Here is a 25,945-nt window from a genome sequence, read left to right on the forward strand (position 1 = left end):
AGATCATTTTTGAGAAGGAATCGTTAGTGGCATGCTGGGGTTACAAGCAACTTGGCAATACATGAAGATCAAGAAGGAGGTGAGAGAACTGATGAAGAGAGAGCACATCCCTTCTTTTGGGAAACCCAGGTGAAGGGGAGATGAGACACTCGAACATATTTATACAGTAAGGAGAAGGAGCCAACAGAGAGGGAGAGGTTGAAATTACTGGAGAGTGACACATCAATGGGGAGAGGTACTTAAAGAAAAGAAAGTGTTGGGGTCCAGTGCATGGATGGAAGGCTTAGCCTTAAACAGGAGGAAGAGGGAAAAGACAACGTGAATATAAATACATTTGTAGGTGGCAGAGTGAGGGTGTGGGAGTTTAAGGGAATTAACAATGGATGACTTTGTTTTTCTCCTTGAATCAGCAGTCAGGAAATCACAATCGCCTGATGAACAGAAGCAAGGTGGAGTAGGGGAGACGTGAAGTGACTGAAGCCAGTCTGGGAAGCCAAATTCCAGCTCCACCATTTGCAAGCTAGGTGACCTTGGGTGGGGGTGCTGCTTAAATTCATTCTCTAGGCTTTCTGTGCTCCCCTATCAGTAAAATGGGGAAATGCCTACAGTTACCTCAGGCCATGGTGACTCAACACAGCGCCCTTCCTAACGGACCTCTGTCTCATTCTGCAGCCTCCTCCCTTCCCCATCCATCTTACACAATCCTGTAAGTCAGTGAGCTGCCTAAAATGCAGACCTTACCACGCCATTCTGTCACTACAAAGCCTTCACTGGCTCTTACCACTTCGACATAAATCTAAAGTCTCAAATCTCTTAGTGACTTGGCCCCTACCTCACTCCTCTGCATTATTTTTTTTTATAATTTTTATTATCTCTACCATGTCCTCTTTGCTGTTAACCTTGAATCATTCCAATTTCCTTCAAACTCCATGTTCTTTCAGATCTCCATGACTTCATTCAAATTCTTCCCTCATCACATTCCTTTCCTTGGCAAGATCTTACTTATTCTTCAACAAGGTGGCACCTTTTGAAAGCCTTTTCTGAACTTCTAGGGAGTTCTCCACGTCCCCACAGCTCCCTGTGTTTAGCTTTTCCTTTACAGTGTCCACATTATAGACAGGGATATTTTGCTTGATTGTTCGTCTTCCCCCTACATAGGTCCTCAAGAAGCCATGCTGGAACACAGTAGGTACTCAGAGAGGTTTATTTAATTGATAGGCAACTCAGTTACCATTTTCTTTTTGAGATGCTTGTCACATTCTGGTGTTCAAACTGGAAACTGAAGTATTTGTTATTCATAGCTCTTAACTATAACAACTTGAGACTAAGATCTATGGGATTCTAGAGCTGGAGGGCCACTGTTACACAAGATGTAATCAATTCTTTCCCCAACTTTGGTTTTAAGGTGATAAAGAGAGACCCAGAGCAGGGGAATAATTTTATTGAGACCACATAGCTAGTGAATAGAATGGCAAAGTTAGCCCACATCTCCTAACTTCCTGACTAGGACCCTTTTCACTGCTCCAACCAATGAAAAATGATCTGTTCCCTCCCACCCTACTCCAACTCCATTCATCTTTTTAGGAAGAGAGAAGAGATGACTGCCAAATCCTGCACACCAACACACAGGTGACCTGCCCTGGGCATGGCGACTCCCAACTACACTGTTACCAGCCACTCATTCTTCATTCTGCTGGGCATCCCTGGCTTGGAAGACCAGCACACATGGATCTCTCTCCCCTTCTTTATTTCCTACCTTATCGCTCTCCTTGGGAATAGCCTCCTCATCTTCATCATCATCACCGAACGCAGCCTCCATGAACCCATGTACCTCTTCCTCTGCATGCTGGCTGTGGCTGACCTCATCTTGTCCACTACCACTGTGCCCAAGGCCCTAGCCATATTCTGGTTCCATGCTGGGATGATCTCCCTTGATGGCTGTGTCACCCAAATCTTCTTTATCCATGCTACCTTCATCGCTGAATCAGGAATTCTGTTGGCAATGGCATTTGACCGCTATGTGGCCATCTGTGACCCACTGCACTATACCATAGTGCTCAATCGTTCGGTAATCATAAGGGTTGGCTTGGCTGTGGTCCTGAGAAGCTTCTGTGTGATACTCCCAGATGTGTTTCTGGTGAAGCGACTGCCTTTCTGCCATAGCAATCTGCTGCCACACACCTACTGTGAGCACATGGCTGTGGCCAAGTTTGCTTGTGCTGATATTCGTGTCAATGTCTGGTATGGCTTGTCTGTCCTTCTCTCTACTGTAGTGCTAGATGCCTTATTCATCTTAGTTTCCTACAGCCTCATCCTCTATGCAGTCTTCCACCTCCCCTCCCAAGGAGCTCGGCAAAAGACTCTGGGCACATGTGGCTCCCACCTTGGGGTCATTTCCATGTTCTACTTGCCTGGCATTTTTACCATAATTACCCAGCGGTTTGGGCACCATGTGCCTTTCCATACACACATTCTGTTGGCTAATGTCTGCATGTTGGCTCCTCCCATGCTGAACCCTATCATTTATGGTATCAAGACCAGACAGATTCGAGAACGTGTGCTCAGTACTTTGTCTTCATCATGGAAACAATGCTGAGTTTGACTGATCAAGTGGTATGTTTACCAATATAGGGCTTCACTTTTTTTTTTTTTTGCCTACTTTGTAGAGACTTATGAATTAAGAGTTTCACTGACTGTGAACAAAGTGACTTGTTTATGACTTTGAAAGTCAGATTGGCATATGACCTTGAGAAGGGTAATATTTAGGAAAGAGTATGAGCTTTTGGATCAGAATTAGGTGTGAATCCTTAGCTTTACTGACAATGTGTTTGACCTTGGATAAGTTACTTATTCTCTCAGAGAATAAGTATCATAAAAAGAGAAATATCAAAACCATGGTAACTGAATTAAACAATGAGAAAACTTTATCTACAGTAAACTTACCTAGGGCATTACAATAAAAACATCTGACAGAATCTATCTTAATGTAATAATATACCTACATTTGATATCATTCAAAATACATTTTATTTTGAATTAGATATGGCAGGATGCCATAATCTTTACATTTCTTATGTCTTGATTATACCTTTATAATAGGGCTGTGATAGAAATGAAGTATAAACAGGACCTTGAATATACATGATACAGAGTAAATAGTGGATACATTTTTAATTTTTCTTTCCTTGCCATCTTACCATGTTTAAAAATTTGGTATAATAATTTCTGCCTCTCCTAATTCAAAAGAAAGCTGTAGAATCAAAGGAGATAAAAAAAATTCAACAGGCTTTGAATTTTAAAGGACAATATTAAATATTAAACAGAATTGGAATTAGTGCTGGTAGAGTCTTCCCTTATTTCTCAAGAGAATTTTTATGTGACAAGCAAGAGTGCACCTGGATCACTTGCTACAGACTTGTTACCTTGTGGAGGTAAGAGTTGAGATGCTATGAAATCTCTACGACTTGATTTCTTTTGGTGAAGGCCAAGGGGAGTGTGTCATCTGTGTAATGTGTGTCTCCAAGTATCAATGTAACTTGATATGCCAAGGTATTTAGATTTTGAGAAATGAGATTATTTAAGTTTATATCATTATGATAGTCTCCTCCCACCAGTATATCAACTAAGGGAGCAAATCATCATTTACACGGTTAATTTCAAAGCAGAAACACATAGAAACAGAAATGATTTTTTTTGTATTTCTCTGTGAACCTGACATACACAAGCCAGCCATTTCCCAATACATCCCCATTTGCATAAGCATGAATTCTCCTCCATATGCCTACTCTACTTTCTCAACCACAGCATTGGTTGATATTGCCAATTTGTCTTGATTTAGCTCTGCAATGTTGTCATCTTGCCTGAGGATTTATGAGCTGGGTCTCTTCTGTTCTTTTTATCTTTTCTTCATAGGACTTCCCTTCTGCCTAGTGTTAAAGTAGAGCAGTACTGATCCTTAGAAACAACTTTTTGATCAATAAACTCTTTTCAAAGTCACTGACATCTTTGTAGAGTATCGAAATTTTTCATGAAATATTTAGCAGATGTGCTGAGGGCAATCCAAGATTCTATTTTGGATAAGAAATCAGAGTTCCTGAAAAGCTAGGGATCTCTCACGATATACTGTGATTCAGGCGCAGAGCTTCATTCTTCTAACCTTAAAAACTTTAACTAAAGCAAGTATGTTGTCACCAGGGGATGCTGTTAGCTCAGTCCTGGCCTTCATCTCAGTCAAGGTTCAACCAGAGAAACAGAAACAGCAGTAGATATATATTAAGAGATTCATTGCAAAGAATTAGCTTACATAAACGTGGGGGCCATCAAGACAAGTCCTATATCCATCGGGCAGGCAGTTAAGAAAGGCAGGCTAGTGCTCTCAGGCATCAGCTAAGTTGCTATTCAAGGTGGAATATCAGATTCTTCAGGGAAACTTCAGTTCTTCTCTTAAAGTCTTTCACCTGATTGAATTAGGCCCAGCAAGATGACACTGGATAATCTCCTTTAAGTCAAATGATTATGCATTTTAATCACATCTACAAAATACCTTCACAACAAAATCTAGATTTGCTTTTATTTATTTATTTATTTATTTTTTTAATTTCAGCTTATTATGGGGGTACAAAAGTTCAGGTTACATACGTTGCCCATGTACCGCCTATCCCGCCGAGTCAGAACTCCAAGCGTGCCCATTCCCCAGACAGTGCACATTGCACTCATCATGTAGGTATACACCCATCCCCTCCTCCCAACCCCTCTCCCCGAGTCAGCACCTTCAAGCGTGACCATTCCCCAGACGGTGCGCAACGCACTCATCATGCAGGCATACACCCATCCCCTCCCCCTACTCCCCACCTCAGTCTGATATCCAATTGGTATCATTCCCAAATGTGCATTTAGGTGATGATCAGGGAAACCAATTTTCTGGTGAGTACATGTGATGCTTGTTTTTCCGTTCTTGGGATACTTCACTTAATAGAATGGGTTCCAACTCTCTCCAGGAGAACCAAAGAGATGTCGTATCACTGTTATTTCTTATAGCTGAGTAATACTCCATGGTATACATACTCCATAATTTACTAATCGATTCATGAATTGATGGGCATTTGGGTTGTTTCCACATCTTTGCTATTGTGAATTGTGCTGCTATAAACATTCGGGTACAGGTGTCTTTGTTATAGAATGACTTTTGTTCCTTTGGGTAGATGCCCAATAATGGGATTGCTGGATCGAATGGTAGGTCTATTTGAATCTGTTTAAGGTATCTCCATAATGCTTTCCACAGGGGTTGCACTAGTTTGCAGTCCCACCAGCAGTGTATGAGTGTTCCTGTCTCTCCGCATCCACACCAACATGTGTTGTTTTGGGACTTTTTGATAAAGGCCATTCTCACAGGAGTTAAGTGATATCTCATTGTGGTTTTGATTTGCATTTCTCTGATGATTAGGGATGTTGAGCATTTTTTCAAATGTTTGTTAGCCATTCTTATATCTTCTTTTGAAACATTTCTATTCATGTCATTTGCCCACTTTTTGATAGGGTTGTTTGATTTTTTCTTGCTGATTTTCCTGATTTCTAAATAGATTCTTGTTATCAGTCCTTTATCTGATGTGTAGTATGTGAAAATTTTTTCCCATTCTGTAGGTGGTCTGTTTACTCTCGTGACTGTTTCTTTGGCTGTGCAGAAGCTTTTTAATTTAATCAGGTCCCATTCATTTATTTTTGTTGTTGCTGTGGTTGCCTTTGGGGTCTTGTTCATAAATTCTTTGCCTAGGCCAATGTCTGTAAGAGTCTTTCCTACATTTTCTTCTAGAATTCTAATAGTTTCCCACCTAAGGTTTAAGTCTGTTATCCACCGAGATTTGATTTTTGTGAGAGGTGAAAGCTGTGGGTCCTGTTTCAGTCTTCTACATGTGGCTATCCAATTTTCCCAGCACCATTTATTGAATAGGGATTCTTGTCCCCAGAGTATGTTTTTGTCTCCTTTGTCAAAGATTAGATGTATATATAAGGATGGTTTTATATTTGGATTTTCTGTTGTGTTCCAGTGGTCTGTGTCCCTGCATTTGTGCCAATACCAGGCAGTTTTAAGAATCACAGCCTTGTAGTATAGTTTGAAGTCTGGCAAATTAATAACTCTGATTTTGTTTTTATTGCTTAAAATTGCTTTTGCTATACAGGGTCTTCTCTGATTCCATACAAAGTGTATAATTATTTTTTGTATATCTGTGAAAAATGATGTTGGTAATTTAATAGGGATTGTATTGAATCTGTAGATCACTTTGGGTAGTATAGACATTTTAACAATGTTGATTCCTCTGATCCACGAGCATGGTATGGTTTTCCACCTATTTACATGTTCTGCTATTTCCTTCCTCAGTGTTTCATAGTTCTCCCTATAGAGTTCCTTTACCTCTTTAGTTAAATATATTCCTAGATATTTTATTTTCTTTGTTGCTATTTTGAAGCATATTGAGTCTTTAATTTGGTTCTCCAATTGACTGTTATTGGCATATATGAATGCCTCTGATTTGTGTGTATTGATTTTGTAGCCTGAGACTTTACTGTATTCATTAATCAATTCCAGGAGTCTCTTGGTTGAATCCATGGGGTTTTCCAGATATAACATCACATCATCAGCAAAGAGTGAGAGTTTGATCTCTTCTTTCCCTATTTGGATTCCCTTGATTCTGCTCTCTTGCCTGATAGCTCTCGCAAGGACTTCCAATACTATGTTGAAAAGTTAATGGGGACAGTGGGCAGCCTTGTCTGGTTCCAGTTCTAAGTGGGAATGCTTTCAATTTTTCCCCATTTAGTATGATGTTGGCTGTGGGCTTGTCATATATGGCTTGTATCACTTTTAGGTAGGTTCCATCTATGCCTATTTTGTTAAGTGTTCTTATCATAAAAGGGTGTTGAATTTTGTCAAATGCTTTTTCTGCATCTATTGAGAGGATCATATGGTTTTTATTTTTGCTTCTATTTATGTGGTGAATTACATTTATAGATTTACATATGTTGACCCACTCCTGCATCTCTGGGATTTGATTGACTAACTGGGGGCTTATAGACTAGCTAAGCTGAAACGTCAAAAGACCACTTTCTATTTAGATTGATATTCCTAATACTAGTGTTATAATTTAACAGGAAAAATTGAACACTCATTTCCTCTTTTAAAAAGTTACAAAACTTATGAAAATAGAATTTTTAAAACATGAAATTTTACAATTAAGATATTTATTTTCAAATCTAGAAATCAGTGGTCCTTTTCTTAAACTTCAGGTAATTAATGCCTTTTGATTTTATTGTTGGAAGGATTAAATACGTATAAAGTGCCTCTTGCATGACTCAATAATGTAAGGGCACATTAGTTCTTTTCTAACCCTTCTTCCCACAGTTAAGTGCAAACTAAATTTAGAATACCATGTTTGTTAGAATATATTCTTTTTCTACTTTACAGTGGGGGAAAAGTGGAAAAAGCAAATATGTTAAAGTTGAATGATTCAAGACTTAGTTTTTTTCTGATTAGTTCAGAAGGAGGTGACTATTTTTATTTTTCTTTACTGTTAGAAAGGGAACAGAGTTATTTGTACTTTGTTTGATTTATTTCACTTAGCATAATGCCCACAAGGGTCATCCATGTTGTTGCAAATGGCAGGATTTCTTTCTTTTTTATGTCTGAATAATATTCCAAAATATGTTAACCATCCGTCCATTGACAAACAGATTGTTTCCATGTCTTGATTATTGTGAATAATACTGCAAAAAACATGGGAGTGCAGTTATCTCTTCGAGATCCTCATTTTGGATGTATATACTGAAAAGTGAGATTGCTAGATCATATGGTAGTTCTATTTTTGGTTTATTGAGGAACCTCCATCCTGTTTTCCATAATGGCTTTATCAGTTTACATTCCCACTAACAGTGTACAAGGGTTTCCTCTTCTCCAATGCTTCAGTTTCATCTTATGTTTCATCTTTTTGATACTAGCTATTCTGATAGGTGTAAGGTGATATTTCATCATGATTTTGATTCATGTTTTCCTGATGATGAGTGATGTTGAGCACCTTTTCATCTACCTGTTGGCCATTTCTATGTCTTCTTTAGAAAAATGTCTATGTAGATCCTTTTCCCATTTTTAAATTGGCTTATATGCTCTCTTGATACTGAGTTGTATGGGTTTCTTACACATTTTCAATATTAGCCTTTTATCAGATACATAGTTTGCAAATATTTTCTTCCATTCTTTAGGTTGCCTTTTCATTCTGTTGATTGTTTCTTTTGATGTTGATGTTTCTTTTGCCATGCAGAAGATTTTCAGTTTGCTAAAAATCCCACTTATTTTTGCTTTTGTTGCTTATGCTTTTGGTGTCATATCCAAAAAGTTAATGCTGAGACCAATGCCAAGGAGCTTTTCTCCCATGCTTTCTAGGATTTGTAGTATGGTTTCAGGTCTTACATTTAAGTCTTTAACTCATTTCAAGCAAAACTTCTTTATTTAAGAACTTTTTGACTACCTTGTGCACACTACCAAGGTGTCTCCCCAATTCACTCCATACATTTTTACTAATCATCTGCTGACTTCATATGAGTTTCCAAAAAAGAACTGAATACCAGAATAATTGGTATAAATATCTTATATATTAAAAATAAATCCCACAAAATTAAGGTAGTTGAAAACTTCTCTAGATTCCCTATCCTCTGCTTCTAGTTCCATATCATTATGTTCTTTTTGGAAAGAATAAGAGGATGACCTTTCTCTTACCTTTAGGGATGCTAGAAAAAAGTTGGTATTAAATAAATATGACACAGCAGGTATGGGGGATGTTGAGTGAGAATAAGAAGATATAAGGGTCAAGCAACCAGCGGGATCTTCCACAGAGTAGATTGAAATGTAGTCATTTCTTTTATGTTCCATCTCCAATGAAAACTTGTTCAAAGGTATAATAGACTAAAACAATTATACTCCTAGAGACCTATCCTCCAAAATACACATGTAGAACACATACACATACATATATATTCACCAACAGACATATAAGAATATTCATATTCATTGCATACAGAACGTATGTGTGATCCAGACTGTCAGGTAATGTTGCTTCACTGGGAACACATTTTGTAAGAGTTCACAGAAGCTCTGATAATGTTCACCATGATCTTTGAGGTAGTATAACAGCCACCTCTACATTTGATATTATTTATATATATATTCATGAAACAATTATATTTTAATAGCCTCATACTGGAAATTACCTAAATATCAATAACAATAAATTGTGGTATATCCAAACAATGAAATATGAAACAGCAATGGTAATGAATGGATCACAATTACAAGAAATAAGGATGAATCTTACACATGTAATGTTATGAACATTATGAAGCTAAACTGAAGCTAGGCATGAAAGAATGGGTACTGTATAATTACATTCATATATGATTCAAAAGATGAAATACATCCATGCTGTGTATGTGAGGATGGTGATTGCCCTTGTGGGCTGTGACTTGGAGGGAGCTTAGTTGGATCTGCTGGGGTGCGGGTAACGTCCTGGATATGGATTCTATTACAGGGGTATATTTATTTTGTTACAAAAAATCATTGATTTGCACAGTATGTGTACTTTTTGAATGCACATTTATGTCAATAAAAAATATAAAAAAACCAAACATATGCTAGATCATCAAGAAAACCAGTACAGCACCACTGGGGCTCCCTCTCAGAGCTCCTACTTTCTCTTGAATTTCCAAAGAAACTTGAGGGTTTCTAGAGTTCAAAAGTAGCAAGGGAGGGGAGGACCAGCACATTTTGTAAACAGTGAGAAATGCCTTTTTGACCAGCCTACTATATTAGTCCCTCAACCTGGAAGGGTAAATATTTTAGTCTTATGCAATCTCAGGTAAGATACTCTCTTATCTTCAACCCGAGTGTAATTTTCAGCTGGACTCCCAGGATGCATTACAGCAACTATTTCCTGAGAACTTGCTTTGTCCCTGGCACTGTGTTAGGGACAGAGCATGTGATGGCCAAGCTCCAGCAGCCACACCCTCCTCAGACATTACCACAGGACTTGGGATCCCTTCTTTTGTCTCCCTAGGGCCGAATGGCTCTACCCGCAGCTGCTGCTCCTTGTTGTTGGGCTGTCCCTACAGACAGAGCAGCCTGGAGAAGGCTGTGGGCTCAATACTTCTGTCGAAACAGTTCCCAAGGCAGAATCAGGAGGCTGAGAGAGGATGTGGCCACATTCTATATCTCTGGGCAAGTGTGCTTCACACTAAGACAGGCCTGTGGTATCTGAAATGCTCTTTCATCAACCCCATTATAATCAGGGTGTGGGTGGGGAGAGCTTCAGCCCCAAACCCTGGGTTTTAGGAACTGTAGTAGGGAGGGAATTTCATCAACAAAGCACCCAGAGCCTCATGCTACAGTGACTCACGTTCCCCAGGGCAGACACTAATTCCCTCCAGCTCCTTCCATAACTTAACCTTCCCCACCTGCAATCCTTCAGCCGGCTGGGGCAAGTCCTGCAGGAGACCCAGGGAGACCAGCCCCACAGGTTTCCAGGCTCTGGCCTTTACTCTGTGGCAGCCATCAGAGGTCCAGGTCAAAGGTGAGGCCAAGAACCAGGTGGGTGAGAACCGTGTGTGTGTGTTGGGGAGGAGCTCAAACGATGCACTGGCTGGAGATCTCTTCAGAGGAGGAGGGGGTGGGTGTGGGTGGAATGAGGCAGAACCATCCAGGGCTGAGGGGTCTGAATCTGGAAGGAAAGGGAAGGGGTGAGAACAGGAAGAATGGTTTCTTCCATCTAAGAGAACTGAGGAGGAGGTGGAAACAGTGAGGGGTACTTAGGGTTTGACAAGGCAGAAGGAAGGGAAGGAAGTTGCCACAACCCACTTATGGGGACACTCCAGAGGGAGTCCATGTCCCACCCTTTACTTCTGACCCCAGAGACCACACCACTCTCCTGGGTCTCTGTCTGCAGAAGCTGTCAGTGTCTGTCCCTGCCCCTCTTCTCTGTCCTCCATCTGGAGGCCCCTGGCCCTGAGGCACAGTCTGAGCTGCAGATGTCTGAGAGGGCTCATTAATGGCTGAGCCCTGGGACTTAGATGGTTTTTTTGTTTGGCTGCTTTTTTATATCTATTTACAACTCTTCTTTCCACCACCAATCATTCAAGTAGGAGCCATGGCACCAAGGGCAAGAGGAGGTTCACCTGGTCACCCAGACAGGAAGGAGATGAAACCACCTTCACTATCACGCTTTCTCCCATGTTCTCTCCTCACCTTGGCTGACAGGATACTTCGTCCTCTGCAGTGGAAGCTTGTGGAGGACAAATTGGGCCCTTTCTTCCTAGTACTCATGGCTTTAACTGCTACCTTGGAACACATGCTGACAGACACACATTTCTCCAGGCTCCAAGTCCCTTCCTTATAATGGGGATGTGGTCACATCCACTGTATACACACCTCTTCTCTGGGATCCCTTAGCGAATACAGCATTTATTCTTCTCGAGAAGTCAGAAAAATTTGCCCAAGAGCAAGCATTTCAGAGAGGAATGATACTAAAATTAGGTGTTTCAAGGGGCATAGGAATTTGCCAGTTGTCAAGGAGAACACTGAGAGCAGGGGGCACCCCAGCCTTGACCCTCCAGGGGCAGGGAGCTCCAGGGAGTTGGATTGTCACTGCTCAACTATTAAGTGAAAGGGGCGGCCTTCCAAAATTAACAGGAAAATATCTAATCCTGCAATTTCCTAGTAAACAGTTAAAGATCAATCCTATGAGTTCTCTCACTAACAGGCACCCTGCAGGAGTTCTGTTTTGCACAACTTCTGAAAAGAGCTGAACAGATGGAAGAGAGATATAAATCTTTCTTAAAATTGCTTTTGAGGATCTGTTTTTAGAGTTCCTGAGTGAGCAGCAGGGTATGAGATTCAGGCCTCAGCCATATCCTGAGGGCAGAGTCACATCTCCTGCAATAATCCCTTCTCCAAGGAAGGGCAGGAGAGTCAACTCTTGGACTTTGGCATCCTGCTGCAGTTTCAGTTTCTTTTATCAGCTTGCCGCCAGGAGGAAAGGACGGAGTGGATGCAGCAGCACCCTATTAATTTGGCTATAGCCATAAAACCCCTTCTGCCCCGAAATAAAAAGCCTAAGTACGTGGCTCTCTCTGCCAACATTCCTTTACTTCTATGTTGGCCTTTTTTCCACCCAGGGAAAAGTAAAGAAACTTCTTCTATCCTAATCTTTGGAGAAATCTTTCTCAAAACCCACGTGCACTAGCTCTCCACACCCTAGCACTAAGAACATGGTCAGAAGGTGTTTTAGGTCTGTAAGGGTCAGAGATCCAGAGAGCTCTACCGGCCCCAGAACTTTGTCTTTCAGAACCAGGAGCTCTCTCATAGTGAGGAGGCAGCACCCCCTCAGGCAGCGATCAGAGCCTCACATGGTCTTCTAGCACCACAGTGGCTGCTATGGGGAGTTACACAGACACTCCTGCCCTGAGTCTTCAGTCCAAGCCAAATATTCCAAACGTGGGGGGTGGGGGCACTCCAGGCAGTAAAAACATGAGCAATGTTATAGACACATCATTATTAATTACATTCAGAGCTGTCAAGTATCTCAAGATTAAGGAAGAAGGATTGAATGGGATAGATTAAGGTACAATTTTTTTTTTTTTGAAAGCCCTTTTGCAAACCATGCAAGATGTTTAATAGAGATCTGACCAAAGGCAACAACCTAGAGACAGAGAGGCGAAAACAAAACTTAAGTCACATAAAGGAGGCAGAATCACATTTTTGTTGATCCAGATGAGTTTGGGCCAAATATAAGGAGTTTGCTTCCCTGGAGGGAATCATAAAGCCATCTAGCGCAGGAATATTGGTGTTGAAGAGACCTTGCCGCTAAAGCCTGCTGGCTGGGATCCTGATGCCTCTGTGGAGACAGAGGTGGCACAGAGTTCATGAGAAAAGAGGCAGGGTCTGTGGCTGGGAAGCGGTGCCAACAGGGAGGGTGGCAGAGCCCAGAGAGCACCATCAACAGTCAGCGGGGTCTCTACTGTCTCGTCTTCAGCAGACAAAGGGTCAGGGGGGCTGTGTTTCCTCCTGTGTCATTGAAACCAGGACTGAAGAAGGGCCGCAGAGGTCCAGCGAAGTCACATTCAGAGAAGACGTAGATGAGGGAGCCGTGGTCAGTAATGTTGTAAAAGGAGACAGTGCCAGCCTCATAGTCTAGGAAAATCCCAACTTGGCGTGGAGGCACCTGAAGGTGGAGGGAAGTCTGGGGGCAGGTGCTAGCCTCATATTTTTGTTTACTCCACAACCAAATTGTCCAGAAGCCATTACTGGAGCTGGGTGAAAAAAAACCCTTCCTCTGTACCGAGTCCCTACAAACCCCCAGGTCCCAGGCCTCCTTTCCTGTTACATCTACCTCCCAGTAAAGTTTTCCAGAGTTGAAGCGCTGAGCACCCAGGACCATGGGATAATTATCAAATCTCTCTTCATTCTCAGGCACCTGCTGCCGAGAGATTCCAAGCCTCACTTGTCTCCGATCCGCTGACAGGATGAGCCAGGGGTTGGCTGTGTCTGGATCCAGAGTGACGTGCACTGCAGAGAGAGGACCACCGTCAGGTCCTGTGTGGGGGAAATCAGGAACCTGTGCCTGTGGTGGGGGATTTGTGTAAACTCCAGAGTGAGGATGAGGGAGTGATCCTGAACCTCAACATGTGAGGAAGTGACCCTTTGCCAGTCCGGCTTTTGAGAAAACCATCTCCCCTACCTCTGTCTCTGCCCCACCTGCTCCGGCCTGCCTCTGAGCTGCCATCCATTCTTACTCTCCCTAACCCCCGAGACCCACTCTGCACCCTCGGCATCCCCTGTAGCTCCAGCCCCGCAGCTCCTGGAGCTCGCCTCACCTCCACACATCCTCAGCGTCTCCTTCAGCCCCGGCACAAAGCACACACTACTCAGGTTTGGGGAGACAATGTCCAGCTCCTTCAGGTTCCAGGACTCACTCCTGGGGAAAAGAGAGTATGAGACTCCTTTCTTCCACTCGTATCTCCTAACTCAATCCCTAAAGCTATAACCTTTGATAATATAATTCAACTCAAGTTCACAAACACCTCTTGTGTTCAGGTCTCTGGGGGGAGGAAGTGAGAGGCCAAAATGTATGATTTAGTTCCCACACAGGGTCATATGAGGCTCTGTAGCATGTGGACAGTCTATCTCTTCTCCAAGCCCGAGGTCACCATGCATCACACCTCCTATTTCATTTTACAGGCAAAGCATCCAATACAGGCTGAATTACTTTTGTAGGGAAACTCAAAGCATCTCGCCCATGCTGTGGGTCTTATCATGGTCCTTTCTGAGAGGTTTGTAACTGGTTATATTCCATTTAAAGAGGAAATCCCAGCAATCTGTAGACCTAGAACTTCCCAGAATTTCTCTGTTTGGCAGGGCTTTACTGTGTGGAGATATTATAATCCAATTACTTTGGGCAATTCACCAACTGAGATGTCCATGTGTTAGCCTTCTGAGGCCAGAAACTGTTTTATAGAGGATCAAATCTTGGAAAATAGGGAGGTGGATCAAGAAAACATCAGTGCAGGTATTTATAACTTGATAACCTTTTTCATAGGGATATATGCTTCCTGCCATCCCCTCTTCTAACAAAGAAAACTTCTCCTTACCTTTCCAGGACAGCTTTCACCTCCTGAGGAGAAAAGAGACAGAGAGTAAGTTCTGGAGTTTCTGGTTCACCACTGAGACTTCGGCCCTGTGGGTGATGTGACACCTCCCTGTGGTCCCTGGGATGCTACCCTTCTCCTTCCTCTGGACCAAGGCCCAAAAGATGATTTTGATCAGCTTGGAGCAGAAAGGACATGTGGATGTTTGTGGAATCACCAGAAACCCAGCATGGGTGTCACCTGTAGCTAGGGAAAGATCATCAGTTTAAAGACTCTGAGTCAGAAAGACCAGGTTCTTGGGGCAGGGGAAGGGAGGGAGGAGGGCGGAAGAGGGCAAAGAGTCCAGCCTGGCTGAAGTCCAGAGACAGTCACAGGGAGAGAATGGCCAAGAAGGATGCTCAGAACCTGCTCTATCTCACTTGAGGGCTTGAGTTGTTTGGGGAGGAAGGGTTGGCTAGTCAGAGCTCTGTTCTGTGCTATAGTTAATGTTGCCCCCTCCTGTATAGGAGATCAATCATCTGAGAATATTCTGTTGCAGGGGCTGGGGGCCCTCACATGAGAGCTGGCAGGCTCTAGGGCCCAGTCCAAAGTGCTTTAGAAAGCCTGGTTCAAGGTTGGGCTGAAGAAAGCCCAATGCAATTAGCTTTTTTTGCACAAACCAGAAAGAAAATGGCTTCATGACCACATCTGACAGAGACAGTGAAAAGGTATGGGAAAAAGAAGAACTGTAGGATATTAGAGCAGAAGGGACTTCTGAGACTATCTAGTTCATAGTTTCCCAAAGTCAGGCAAACATATCACTGATGGAAGTGAGGTGATTGTAAGTAGAACATATAGTGATGATTTGTATAAAACAGTTATATATTTATTTTAATCTTCACTTTACATCTTACTGTTTGGGTAAACCTGCTCAAGTTATTTAGCTTTAGTCTCTCACTAAGTTTCAACATCTCTGCATCTTGGTCTTCTCATCTACGAAACAGAGAGAATAGCAGCACCCACCTGAATGCCTGGCAGGTAATATGGGCTATTTAAGAATTTGCAGTTAATATTATTGTTATGAAATAAACTACAAGAAACATCAGTAACATATAAACACATGACTTCCCAGCTCCTACTGCTTTGGAAAAATTTCCTTTTAAACTAAATTCATTCAGGGAAAAGGGTAAGACAATTGACAGAAAAATAACCTGTTAAAATCATATAGATAGTTCACATAAGTAGCAGAAAGTGTAAAGATGATACATTGATGACTAAAGTTTGGGCAATCCTTGTTATTTAGTCCACCCCCCCCATCTTGTTTCACAAATGCACAAATTAGGTCCAGGAAAGGAAAATGACTTAACCTAGAGTTATGGAGAAACCTGATGGCAGGGCTGGGGCTTGGCTACTTACTGCCTCTTAATTTTCAGTTCAGTGTTTTTAGTTATGTTACATTTACTTTAAAAATCTTTTCATGGCCACTCATCTAAGAGCCTTAGTGGATTTTCTCATTTAATCCTCATAAAATCCTTTGAGATATGTAACATTATAATATCAATTTACCATGTGAGAAACTGGGTGCTCAGAAAGATTAAGGAATGTTCTCAAGGTCCCACACCGGGTATGTGTTAGAGCAACACTTACCAGGGATGGCCATTTCTGCTAATTGCTCAATGGAATATTCCCTCCTAAATCTGTACCCTTCTATGGCTTGAATGCAAACCACTCATGGTTCTGAATTCCAGTTTGTTTAAGAATACCCCAGGGAAGAATGATGTTGGTAGTTTAATAGGGATTGCATTGAATCTGTAGATCACTTTGGGTAGTATAGACATTTTAACAATGTTGATTCTTCTGATCCACGAGCATGGTATAGTTTTCCACCTATTTGCAAGTTCTGCTATTTCTTTTCTCAGTGTTTCATAGTTTTCCTTATAGAGGTCCTTTACCTCTTTAGTTAGGTATATTCCTAGATATTTTATTTTCTTTGTTGCTATTTTGAAGGGCATTGAGTCTTTAATTTGGTTTTCCGATTGACTGTTATTGGCATATATAAATGCCTCTGATTTGTGTATATTAATTTTGTAGCCTGAGACTTTGCTATATTCGTTAATCAATTCCAGGAGTCTCATGGTTGAATCCTGGGGGTTTTCCAGATATAACATCATATCATCAGCAAAAAGTGAGAGTTTGATCTCTTCTTTCCCTATTTGGATTCCCTTGATTCTGCTCTCTTGCCTGATAGCTCTCACAAGGACTTCCAATACTATGTTGAAAAGTAATGGGGACAGTGGACAGCCCTGTCTGGTTCCAGTTCTAAGTGGGAGTGCTTTCAATTTTTCCCCATTCAGAATGATGTTGGCTGTGGGTTTGTCATATATGGCTTGTATCATTTTTAGGTAGGTTCCATCTATGCCTATTTTGTTAAGTGTTCTTATCATAAAAGGGTGTTGAATTTTGTCAAATGCTTTTTCTGCATCTATTGAGAGGATCATATGGTTTTTGTTTTTGCTTCTATTTATGTGGTGAATTACATTTATAGATTTACGTATGTTGAACCACCCCTGCATCTCTGGGATGAAGCCCACTTGGTCAAGGTGGATTATTTTTTTGATAAGCACTTGGATTCGATTTGCTAGTATTTTATTGAGAATTTTTGCATCTATATTCATGAGAGAAATTGGTCTGTAGTTCTCTATTTTTGTTGCATTCTTTCCTGGTTTTGGTATCAATGTTATATTGGCTTGGTAGAACGTGTTGGGGAGAATTCCATACTTCTCAATATTGGAGAATAGTTTATGTAGGATGGGCACCAGTTCTTCTTTGTATGTATGGTAAAATTCAGGTGTGAACCCATCTGGACCAGGGCTTTTCTTTTTGGGAAGGTTTTTTATTGCTGTTTCGATTTCAATTCTTGATATTGGTCTGTTCAGGTACTCTATTTCTTCCTGGTTGAGCCTGGGAAGGCTATGTGTATCTAAAAATTTGTCCATTTCCTCTGCATTCTCCAGTTTGTGTGCATAAAGATTTTTGTAGAATTCACAAATGATACCTTGTATCTCTGTGGCATCGGTTGTGATTTCTCCTTTCATGTTCCTAATGGAGGTTATTAGAGATTTTACTTTTGTGCTCTTAGCTAGTCTAGCCAGAGGTGTGTCTATTTTGTTTATCTTTTCAAAGAACCAACTTTTTGTTTTATTAATTTCCCTTATAGTTTCTTTGTTGTCCTTTTCATTTAATTCTGATTTGATCTTAGTAACTTCTCACCTTCTGCTGGGTTTGGGGTCATTCTGTTCTTCTTTCTCCAGCTCTTTGAGTCTATTCATTAGGTTGTCTATCCATACAAAGTGTGTAATTATTTTCTCTACATCTGCATCATTCTTCACAGACGTAGAGAAAATAATTATACACTTTGTATGGAATCAGAGAAGACCCCATATAGCAAAAGCAATTTTAAGCAATAAAAACAAAATAAGAGTTATTAATTTGCCAGACTTCAAACTATACTACAAGGCTGTGGTTCTTAAAACAGCCTGGTACTGGCATAAGTACAGGGACACAGACCACTGGAACACAACAGAAAATCCAAATATAAAACCATCCTTATATAGACACCTAATTTTTGACAAAGCAGGAAAGAATATACTCTGGGGACAAGAATCCCTATTCAATAAATGGTGCTGGGAAAATTGGATAGCCACATGTAGAAGACTGAAACAGGACCCACAGCTTTCACCTCTCACAAAAATCAAATCACGGTGGATAACAGACTTAAACCTTAGGTGGGAAACTATTAGAATTCTAGAAGAAAATGTAGGAAAGACTCTCACAGACATTGGCCTAGGCAAAGAATTTATGAAGAAGACCCCTAAGGCAATCACAGCAGCAACAAAAATAAATGAATGGGACCTGATTAAATTAAAAAGCTTCTGCACAGCCAAAGAAACAGTCACGAGAGTAAACAGACCACCTACAGAATGGGAAAAAATTTTTGCATACTACACATCAGATAAAGGACTGATAACAAGAATCTATTTAGAACTCAGGAAAATCAGCAAGAAAAAATCAAACAACCCTATCAAAAAGTGGGCAAAGGACATGAATAGAAATGTTTCAAAAGAAGATATAAGAATGGCTAACAAACATATGAAAAAATGCTCAACATCCCTAATCATCAGAGAAATGCAAATCAAAACCACAATGAGATATCACTTAACCCCAATGAGAATGGTCTTTATCAAAAAGTCCCAAAACAACACATGTTGGTGTGGATGCGGAGAGACAGGAATACTCATACACTGCTGGTGGGACTGCAAACTAGTGCAACCCCTGTGGAAAGCATTATGGAGATACCTTAAACAGATTCAAATAGACCTACCATTCGATCCAGCAATCCCATTATTGGGCATCTACCCAAAGGAACAAAAGTCATTCTATAACAAAGACCCTGTACCCGAATGTTTATAGCAGCACAATTCACAATCGCAAAGATGTGGAAACAACCCAAATGCCCATCAATTCATGAATGGATTAGTAAATTATGGAGTATGTATACCATGGAGTATTACTCAGCTATAAGAAATAACAGTGATACGACATCTCTTTGGTTCTCCTGGAGAGAGTTGGAACCCATTCTATTAAGTGAAGTATCCCAAGAATGGAAAAACAAGCATCACATGTACTCACCAGAAAATTGGTTTCCCTGATCATCACCTACATGCACATTTGGGAATGATGCCAATTGGATATCAGACTGAGGTGGAGGGTAGGGGGAGGGGATGGGTGTATGCCTACATGATGAGTGCGTTGCGCACCGTCTGGGGAATGGTCACGCTTGAAGGTGCTGACTCAGGGAGGGGGGGTGGGAGGAGGGGATGGGTGTATACCTACATGATGAGTGCAATGTGCACTGTCTGGGGAATGGGCGCGCTTGGAGTTCTGACTCGGCGGGATAGGCGGTACATGGGCAACGTATGTAACCTGAACTTTTATACCCCCATAATAAGATGAAATAAAAAAAAAAAAAAAAAAGAATACCCCAGGGACCAAGTTTCTGTTTGTTCTAACGGTAGCTCCAGACAGCTCTGGCATTTTTTGGTTCTCCTTGCATCTGAGGGGGCCTCCGTCCTCTCACCTGCAGCAGCTCCAGCGCTGAGCCACGGCTCCTCCGCTCCAGCTGTGAGATCAGCTCCTGCAGGGCCTGGCTCTGCTGGGCCAGCTCAGCCTCTTTCTCCCCCAGACGTCTCAGCTGTTCTGTCTCATCCTTCTCAAGCTCTTGCAGCTGCCTCTTTTCCTCTTTAGCCAGGAAGTTTTTTTGCTTTGCAAACTCCGCATGAATTGTAGATTTTTGTGTCTCAACCTTCCTCTTTGGTGTCAAGGGAAAGAGAGAGGTGGTTTTTATTAAAATCTCCCAGGCTTTGGAAATGGGGGTATCAGTACCTATCTCTAGCCCCTATAGACTCACCAGTCTGCCCATGCTGTCTGGGAATAAATGCACGCGCACACACACACGCACACACACACTCTCACTCACTTTTGCTGGGGAGGTAGGTGGGTGAGGCTTCTGGGACTGAGAGGGGAATGGGATTGGTAGGGAGCACATTGTAGCTGGCCTACAACCATAGCTGCACAAACCTGTTGCATCAGAGACTTTTTTCAACCTCTCTTCCAAAACCCAGTGACCACTCGAATGTGTTGCTTTGTCTTCATGTCTCAGTGAGTTACCAAGAGAGGAACACCTGTTCTTACTCCCAATAACCTCACAAAGTCAGGTTCACAATATTATCTACCATCCCTAAGTCCTGGGAAAGGGTGGCTTTGGGACATTCTTTGCTCTCCCTTTCCTGCCAGGAGCTGGAAAACTACCCAGTGACACAGGATCATCCCTTTTGCCATCACAACCTGACTCATCCTTCCTCAATCTCAAATCTTCCTCTTGTGGAATACACTGTCCATTCCACTTCTCTCTAATGCCGGACATGTCCCACCTCTACTAACAAATCACCAGTGTGGAATGAACTTTGATTTTCCATTATTATTTTGGACCAGCGGCCTGGACGCAAACAACCAACTAGTCAGATGAGTTTTTCTGCCTCAGGCCTTGATGGTTCCCTGAAGTCTATTCCTCACAGCACTTGTTATTTCCTGAAAGACCTAGCAGTTGGGCTTCTCTCCTTCGGTACTTCTGTCCCAGACAACAAGGTAATGATGCTGTCAGTCCCTGAGACTGGGCTCAGAGGAGTGGGGAGCTTTAGGATACAGCTCAACCCTCTCAGAACCTTCTTCCATGATTCTTGATCTTTCTGCCTTTATGGGAAGCTCTCCTTTGAGCCTCCATTCTTTTTATCCCCTCTATCTGGAGACCTAGAGGGCAGTTGGTATGTCTCATTCCTCAGACAGAGATGGCTACGGTTAAGGCTGTGAGTCCAGGACCCCGGGCCCTGCCCAGCCTTCAGGACATGACTCTTGCCTTCCAGTCTGCTCTCTGCCTTGCAACTTCCACTTCCAAATGCTCAGCCAACTCTTGTTTTATTCTCAGTTTTTCCAATGCCACCTGGAGCTTCTCCTGCAGAGAAAGATAACAGATTAGTCCCAAACCAGACCGAGTAGTAGTGTGGGGTGATCCTTGAAGCACTGTCCCATAGTACAGCCCCTGCTCCTAGGGAATGAGAAGGTTGTGTTTAGCCTGCAATTATCCCCTTACATTAGGCATGGAAGGAAGAATGCCCCTCCTTTCCCCATCCCCTCAACTCCAGAGGTGACTCTTTCCCATCCCCACCTCTGTGGAACAAAGTACTTGTCAGGGCCCATCTTCTTTCCTCCTGTTGGTGTCTCTGTGTTAAGGCCTCACCTGGTACTCCTGAGCAGCCTCCTCGATAGGGACCATGCAGTGGTCACGGTGTTTACGAGATTGGGTGCACACCCAGCAAAGGATCTTCCCATCGTCCTCACAGAACAGGTGAAGTTTCTCTCCATGCACTGCACACTGCACCCCCGATATGTTCTTGGCATCCTGGCTGATTTTTCTAAGGTTTTCCATCATGTTGGCTACCTGTCGGTTGGGCCGGAGGTTCCTGAGCAGAAAGCGTTGCCGACACACAGGACAGACGCTGCGCCCGTCTCTCCCAACCTCAGAGATGCATTCCTGGCAGAAGCTGTGGCCACAGTCGATGCTCACAGGATCCACGAAGGGATCCAGGCAAATAGGGCAGGTGACCTCCTCCCACATCATTGCCAGGGGCATTGCTGAGGCCATAGTGGTGACACGTTCCAGTTAAGCAATGCTGTGGAGACCTGGTGGGGAGAGAAGAAAGGGAAAAGAGAAGACGAGAGGAAGTTTGCTGGAGAAAAACAATGCAAAGGAAAATAGAGGGAGAGTGAACTGGAAGGATGAAAACAAGAAAACATAAGAACAGCAACCAGAACAACAAGAACTTCTCCTCCTCTGGTCTTTTGATCCAGTGAGTCAGAAGGAGAAACTGCATCCCCCAAAGAGGCAGGGAAAATTGGTGGGAACCTTAGAGCTAAAGCTGTTGACAGTTTTTTCATCACGTCCATCCCTGCTCAAACCCTCAGTGACCAGGTGTTTCTCATCCATCTTCTCTCATCTTATGCCAGCAGGCCCCCGTGTTGCTGATATAATGCAGATTATAATGGAGCATTAATATCATAGGAACAGTGGCCATTGACCACGCACCTCCCACGTGCCAGAGATGCTACTGCTTTGCCCACATCTTCATTGACCTTTAGAATCACGTACACAGGTGTTGAGGGCACTCCCTGGGCTCTTCTCTCAGCTGCTCCAAACCTACTTCCTGTCTTCATGTCCTCTAGGGCATAGAGCAGTCTTGAAAGCGCAAAAATTTCTAGTTGAACGTCCTAAACAGCCTGCCCCTCTCACTCCTGGGTGGGATGGGGGGAGACTTTTGGGGATGGGAGTCTCAAGCATTGCAGACCTCCCCCACACTGGGCTGGGTCACAGTCCCAGTTCTCACAGCTTCACCTGCCCCTCCACCCAGCTCAGGTGCGAGTCTCAGGGCAGCTCCAGCCACTGCGGGGTGACTCCGAAGTCACAGTCACACCCAGTCCCCTCCCGGGAAGACGCGCCATCACGGAAACAACTGCTGGGCTTGGGCTGAGCGAGCCCCGGCAGCGGAGAAGAGGCAAATGGGGCAGGTTCTAGGAGTGGGGACCCGTCGGAAGAGGCTCTTCACAGCTGGAGTGGGTGGAGGAGAGGGGTCTCCTAGGGAGGGCAGGGGTCCCTCGGTCTAGCGGGGTTCACTCACCTGATCAGCAGACTCAAGAAGGTCGGCTTCTTATTATTTCACTTTCACTTTCCTCTCACAGGCAAGACTTAGAGGAAAGGGGCGGAGCGGCGCAGAGTGGGAGGAGCCAGGGGCGGGGAGAGCTGGAGCGGGCGTGGGGAGAAGGACAGGAGAGGGCAGCGGGGTGGGAGGGAGCGAGCGAGGGCAGGAGGCGGAGCTGCGCGCGGGAGCTGTCGGAGGCTTAGGGAGGCTGGGACCCCGCGGGAGCAGCGCAGCCAGCGGCACCGTCCCCCATCCTAGGCTCACGCCCTCCATGATCTGATCTTGTAGGATGTCGTATCTACAGGAGGAGTTTTTTCTTTGACAATGGCCATCGCCCCACACCTAGATCCTATGTCCACGTCTGGAAGTTGCTTTTAAGGAGGTTTGGATGCAGAGAAGAGTGTCTAGTGCTCTCCCTAAAGTGCCACCATCTGCTTCCTACTTCCAGAAGGGCATTCTCTGTCACGTGACTGATACTGTTTTAATATTTGGGTGTGAGAGATTTATACTGCATGACCCCCAAGGCAGGTGTCATATCAGTGAGTGGTAAGAAGGGAACTGACATTCATTGAGAAGCAACTGTGTTCTTGTCACTGAGCTGGGGATATTCTCAGGTTATATTATTTTTATTTTTAAATTATGGTAAAATAGGCCAGGCGCGGTGGCTCACGCCTGTAATCCTAGCACTCTGGGAGGCCGAGGCTGGAGGATCGCTTGAGGTCAGGAGTTCGTAGACCAGCCTGAGCAAGAGTGATACCCCGTCTCTACTAAAAATAGAAAGAAATTATATGGACAGCTAAAAACATATTTAGAGAAAAAAATTAGCCGGGCATGGTAGCACATGCTTGTAGTCCCAGCTACTCTGGAGGCTGAGGCGGAAGGATTGCTTGAGCCCAGGAGTTTGAGGTTGCTGTGAGCTAGGCTGATGCCACGGCACTCTAGCCCCGGCAAAAGAGCAAGATTCTGTCTCAAAAAAAAAAAAAAAAAAAAAAATTATGGTAAAATACACAGAACATAAAATTTACCATCTTAACCATTTTTAAGTGTACAGTTACGTGGCAAAAAGTACACTCATACTGTTGTGTGACCATCGCCATCCATCTCCAGAACTTCATCATCCCAAACTGAAACTCTATGCTTATTAAACAATAATTCCCCACTCTCCCCTGACGCTCCCCCAGCTCCCTGGCAACAACCATTCTTTTTCTTTTTCTTTTTTTTACATATAAATAAAACCAAACTTTATTTTCAAATGATACATTTTTACTCGCTGAGTGAAAGAACTTTATACAAAAGCAAGATAAGGATTGGGAGTGGTAGAATATAATAAGAGAGGAGAATGTAAATTGTATTTTCTATAATATACTCTCTATGAGGATGTTTATCATGAAAAAATATGACAATCACAGATACTTTTAGATGATTGTTTTTTCAAGTATTTTAAGTGTATTCTCTACTACCCACCTAAGACATTTACTTGATATTAGTTGTGAATATATTTTTTTGTACTTTTTTATTGAGGTAAAGTATACATACAAAATTTACCATCTTTACCATTTTACATGTACAGTTGAGTGATAATAACCACACATATATATTTTTTCCCCTTCTTTCTCTCCTCTCCCCAGCCCTTCCCCAGCCTCTGATAGCCACCATTCTACTCTCTATCTTTATGAGATCCACTTTTTTTTAGCTCCCACATATAAGTGAGATGATATAATATTTATCTCTCTGTGCTAGGCTTATTTCACTTAACATAATTGCCTCTAGTTCTGTCCATGTTGCTGCAAATGACAGGATTTCCTTCTTTTTGTGGCTGAATAATATTCCAATGTGTATATATTCCACATTTTCTCTATCCATTCATTGACGAGTACTGAGGTTGATTCTATATTTTGACCATTATGAATAGTGGTGCAATAAACATGGGAGTGCAGATATCCCTTCAATATATTGATTTCCTATCTTTTGAATATATGCCCAATAGTGGAATTGCTGGATCATATGGTAGGTCTATTTTTAGTTTTTTGAGGAACTCCCATACTGCTTTGTCTAGTGGCTATACTAATTTACAGTCCCACCAACAGTGTATGAGGATTACCCTTTTTTCCACATCCTCACCAGCATCTGGTATTGCCTGTCTTTTTTATATAAACCATTTTAACTGAGGTAAGATGATACCTTATTGTGGTTTTGATTTGCATTTCTCTGATGATTAGTCATGTTGAACATTTTTTTCATATACCTCTTAGACATTTGTATGTATTCTTTTGAGAAATGTCTATTGTTTTGCCCATTTTTAAGTCAGATTTGAGTTTTATTGTTATTGAGTTGTTTGAACTCCTTATATATTCTGGTTATTAATCCCTTGTCAGATGGATAGCTTGCAAATATTTAATCCCTTGTAAGATGGATAGCTTGCAAATATTTTCTTCCATTCTGTGGGTTATCTCTTCATTTTTTTGATGGTTTCCTTTCTTGTGCAGAAGATTTTTAGTTTGATGTAACCGTATTTGTCTATTTTAGCTTTGGTTGCCTGTGCTTTTGAGGTCTTACACAAAAAATCTTTGCCCAGACCAATGTCTTGAAGCATTTCCCCAATATTTTTTTCCTAGTAGTTTCATAGTTTAAGCCTTTAATCCATTTTGATTTGATTTTTGTGTATGGTGAGAGATAGGGGTTTAGTTTCATTCTGCATATAGTTATCCAGTTTTCCCAGCACCAAAGAAACTGTCCTTTCCCCATTATATGCTCTTGGCACCTTTGTCAAAGATAAATTGGCTATAAATGTGTGGATTTATATCTGGGTTTTTTATTATGTTCCATTCGTCCATGTGTCTGTTTTTATGACAGTACCATGCACTTTTGGTTACTATAGCTTTGTAGTAAATTTTGAAGTCAGGTAGTGTGATGCTTCTAGTTTTGTTCTTTTTGCTCAGGATTACTTTGGCTATTCAATCTTTCGTGGTTCCACATAAATA

The 25,945-nt window shown here is 42.3% G+C and overlaps 2 protein-coding genes across 2 annotated transcripts; one reads left to right on the forward strand and one right to left on the reverse strand.

Annotated features, from left to right (window-relative positions):
* Positions 1-1,645: 1,645 nt before the first annotated feature.
* On the forward strand, positions 1,646-2,596 carry LOC138384049 (olfactory receptor 52B4-like). The gene has a single exon (XM_069469316.1). It carries the CDS (start codon positions 1,646-1,648, stop codon positions 2,594-2,596), a length of 951 nt encoding a protein of 316 aa, XP_069325417.1.
* A 10,066-nt stretch (positions 2,597-12,662) lies between these two features.
* LOC138384050 (E3 ubiquitin-protein ligase TRIM21-like) lies at positions 12,663-22,995 on the reverse strand. Its single transcript, XM_069469317.1, has 7 exons — positions 22,944-22,995; positions 21,509-21,951; positions 21,128-21,223; positions 19,793-20,023; positions 14,680-14,702; positions 13,906-14,006; positions 12,663-13,597 (listed from the first exon to the last, which is right to left on the reverse strand). Exons 2-7 carry the CDS (start codon positions 21,911-21,913, stop codon positions 13,047-13,049), a joined length of 1,407 nt encoding a protein of 468 aa, XP_069325418.1. The 5' UTR covers positions 21,914-21,951; positions 22,944-22,995; the 3' UTR covers positions 12,663-13,046.
* Positions 22,996-25,945: the final 2,950 nt, after the last annotated feature.

Source organism: Eulemur rufifrons, chromosome 6 (assembly GCF_041146395.1).
Source record: "Eulemur rufifrons isolate Redbay chromosome 6, OSU_ERuf_1, whole genome shotgun sequence".
Taxonomy (NCBI): Eukaryota; Metazoa; Chordata; class Mammalia; order Primates; family Lemuridae; genus Eulemur; species Eulemur rufifrons.

Excerpts from the sequence above, each read along its gene's own strand:
- LOC138384050 (XM_069469317.1), bottom strand. The coding sequence starts at position 21,913 with ATGGCCTCAGCAATGCCCCTGGCAATGATGTGGGAGGAGGTCACCTGC. Across the intron at positions 14,703-19,792 it reads CAGCGCTGGAGCTGCTGCAG|GAGGTGAAAGCTGTCCTGGA; the intron begins GTGAGAGGACGG and ends TTTTCTCCTCAG. Across the intron at positions 14,007-14,679 it reads GTGAAAGCTGTCCTGGAAAG|GAGTGAGTCCTGGAACCTGA; the intron begins GTAAGGAGAAGT and ends TCTTTTCCCCAG.
- LOC138384049 (XM_069469316.1), top strand. The coding sequence starts at position 1,646 with ATGGCGACTCCCAACTACACTGTTACCAGCCACTCATTCTTCATTCTG.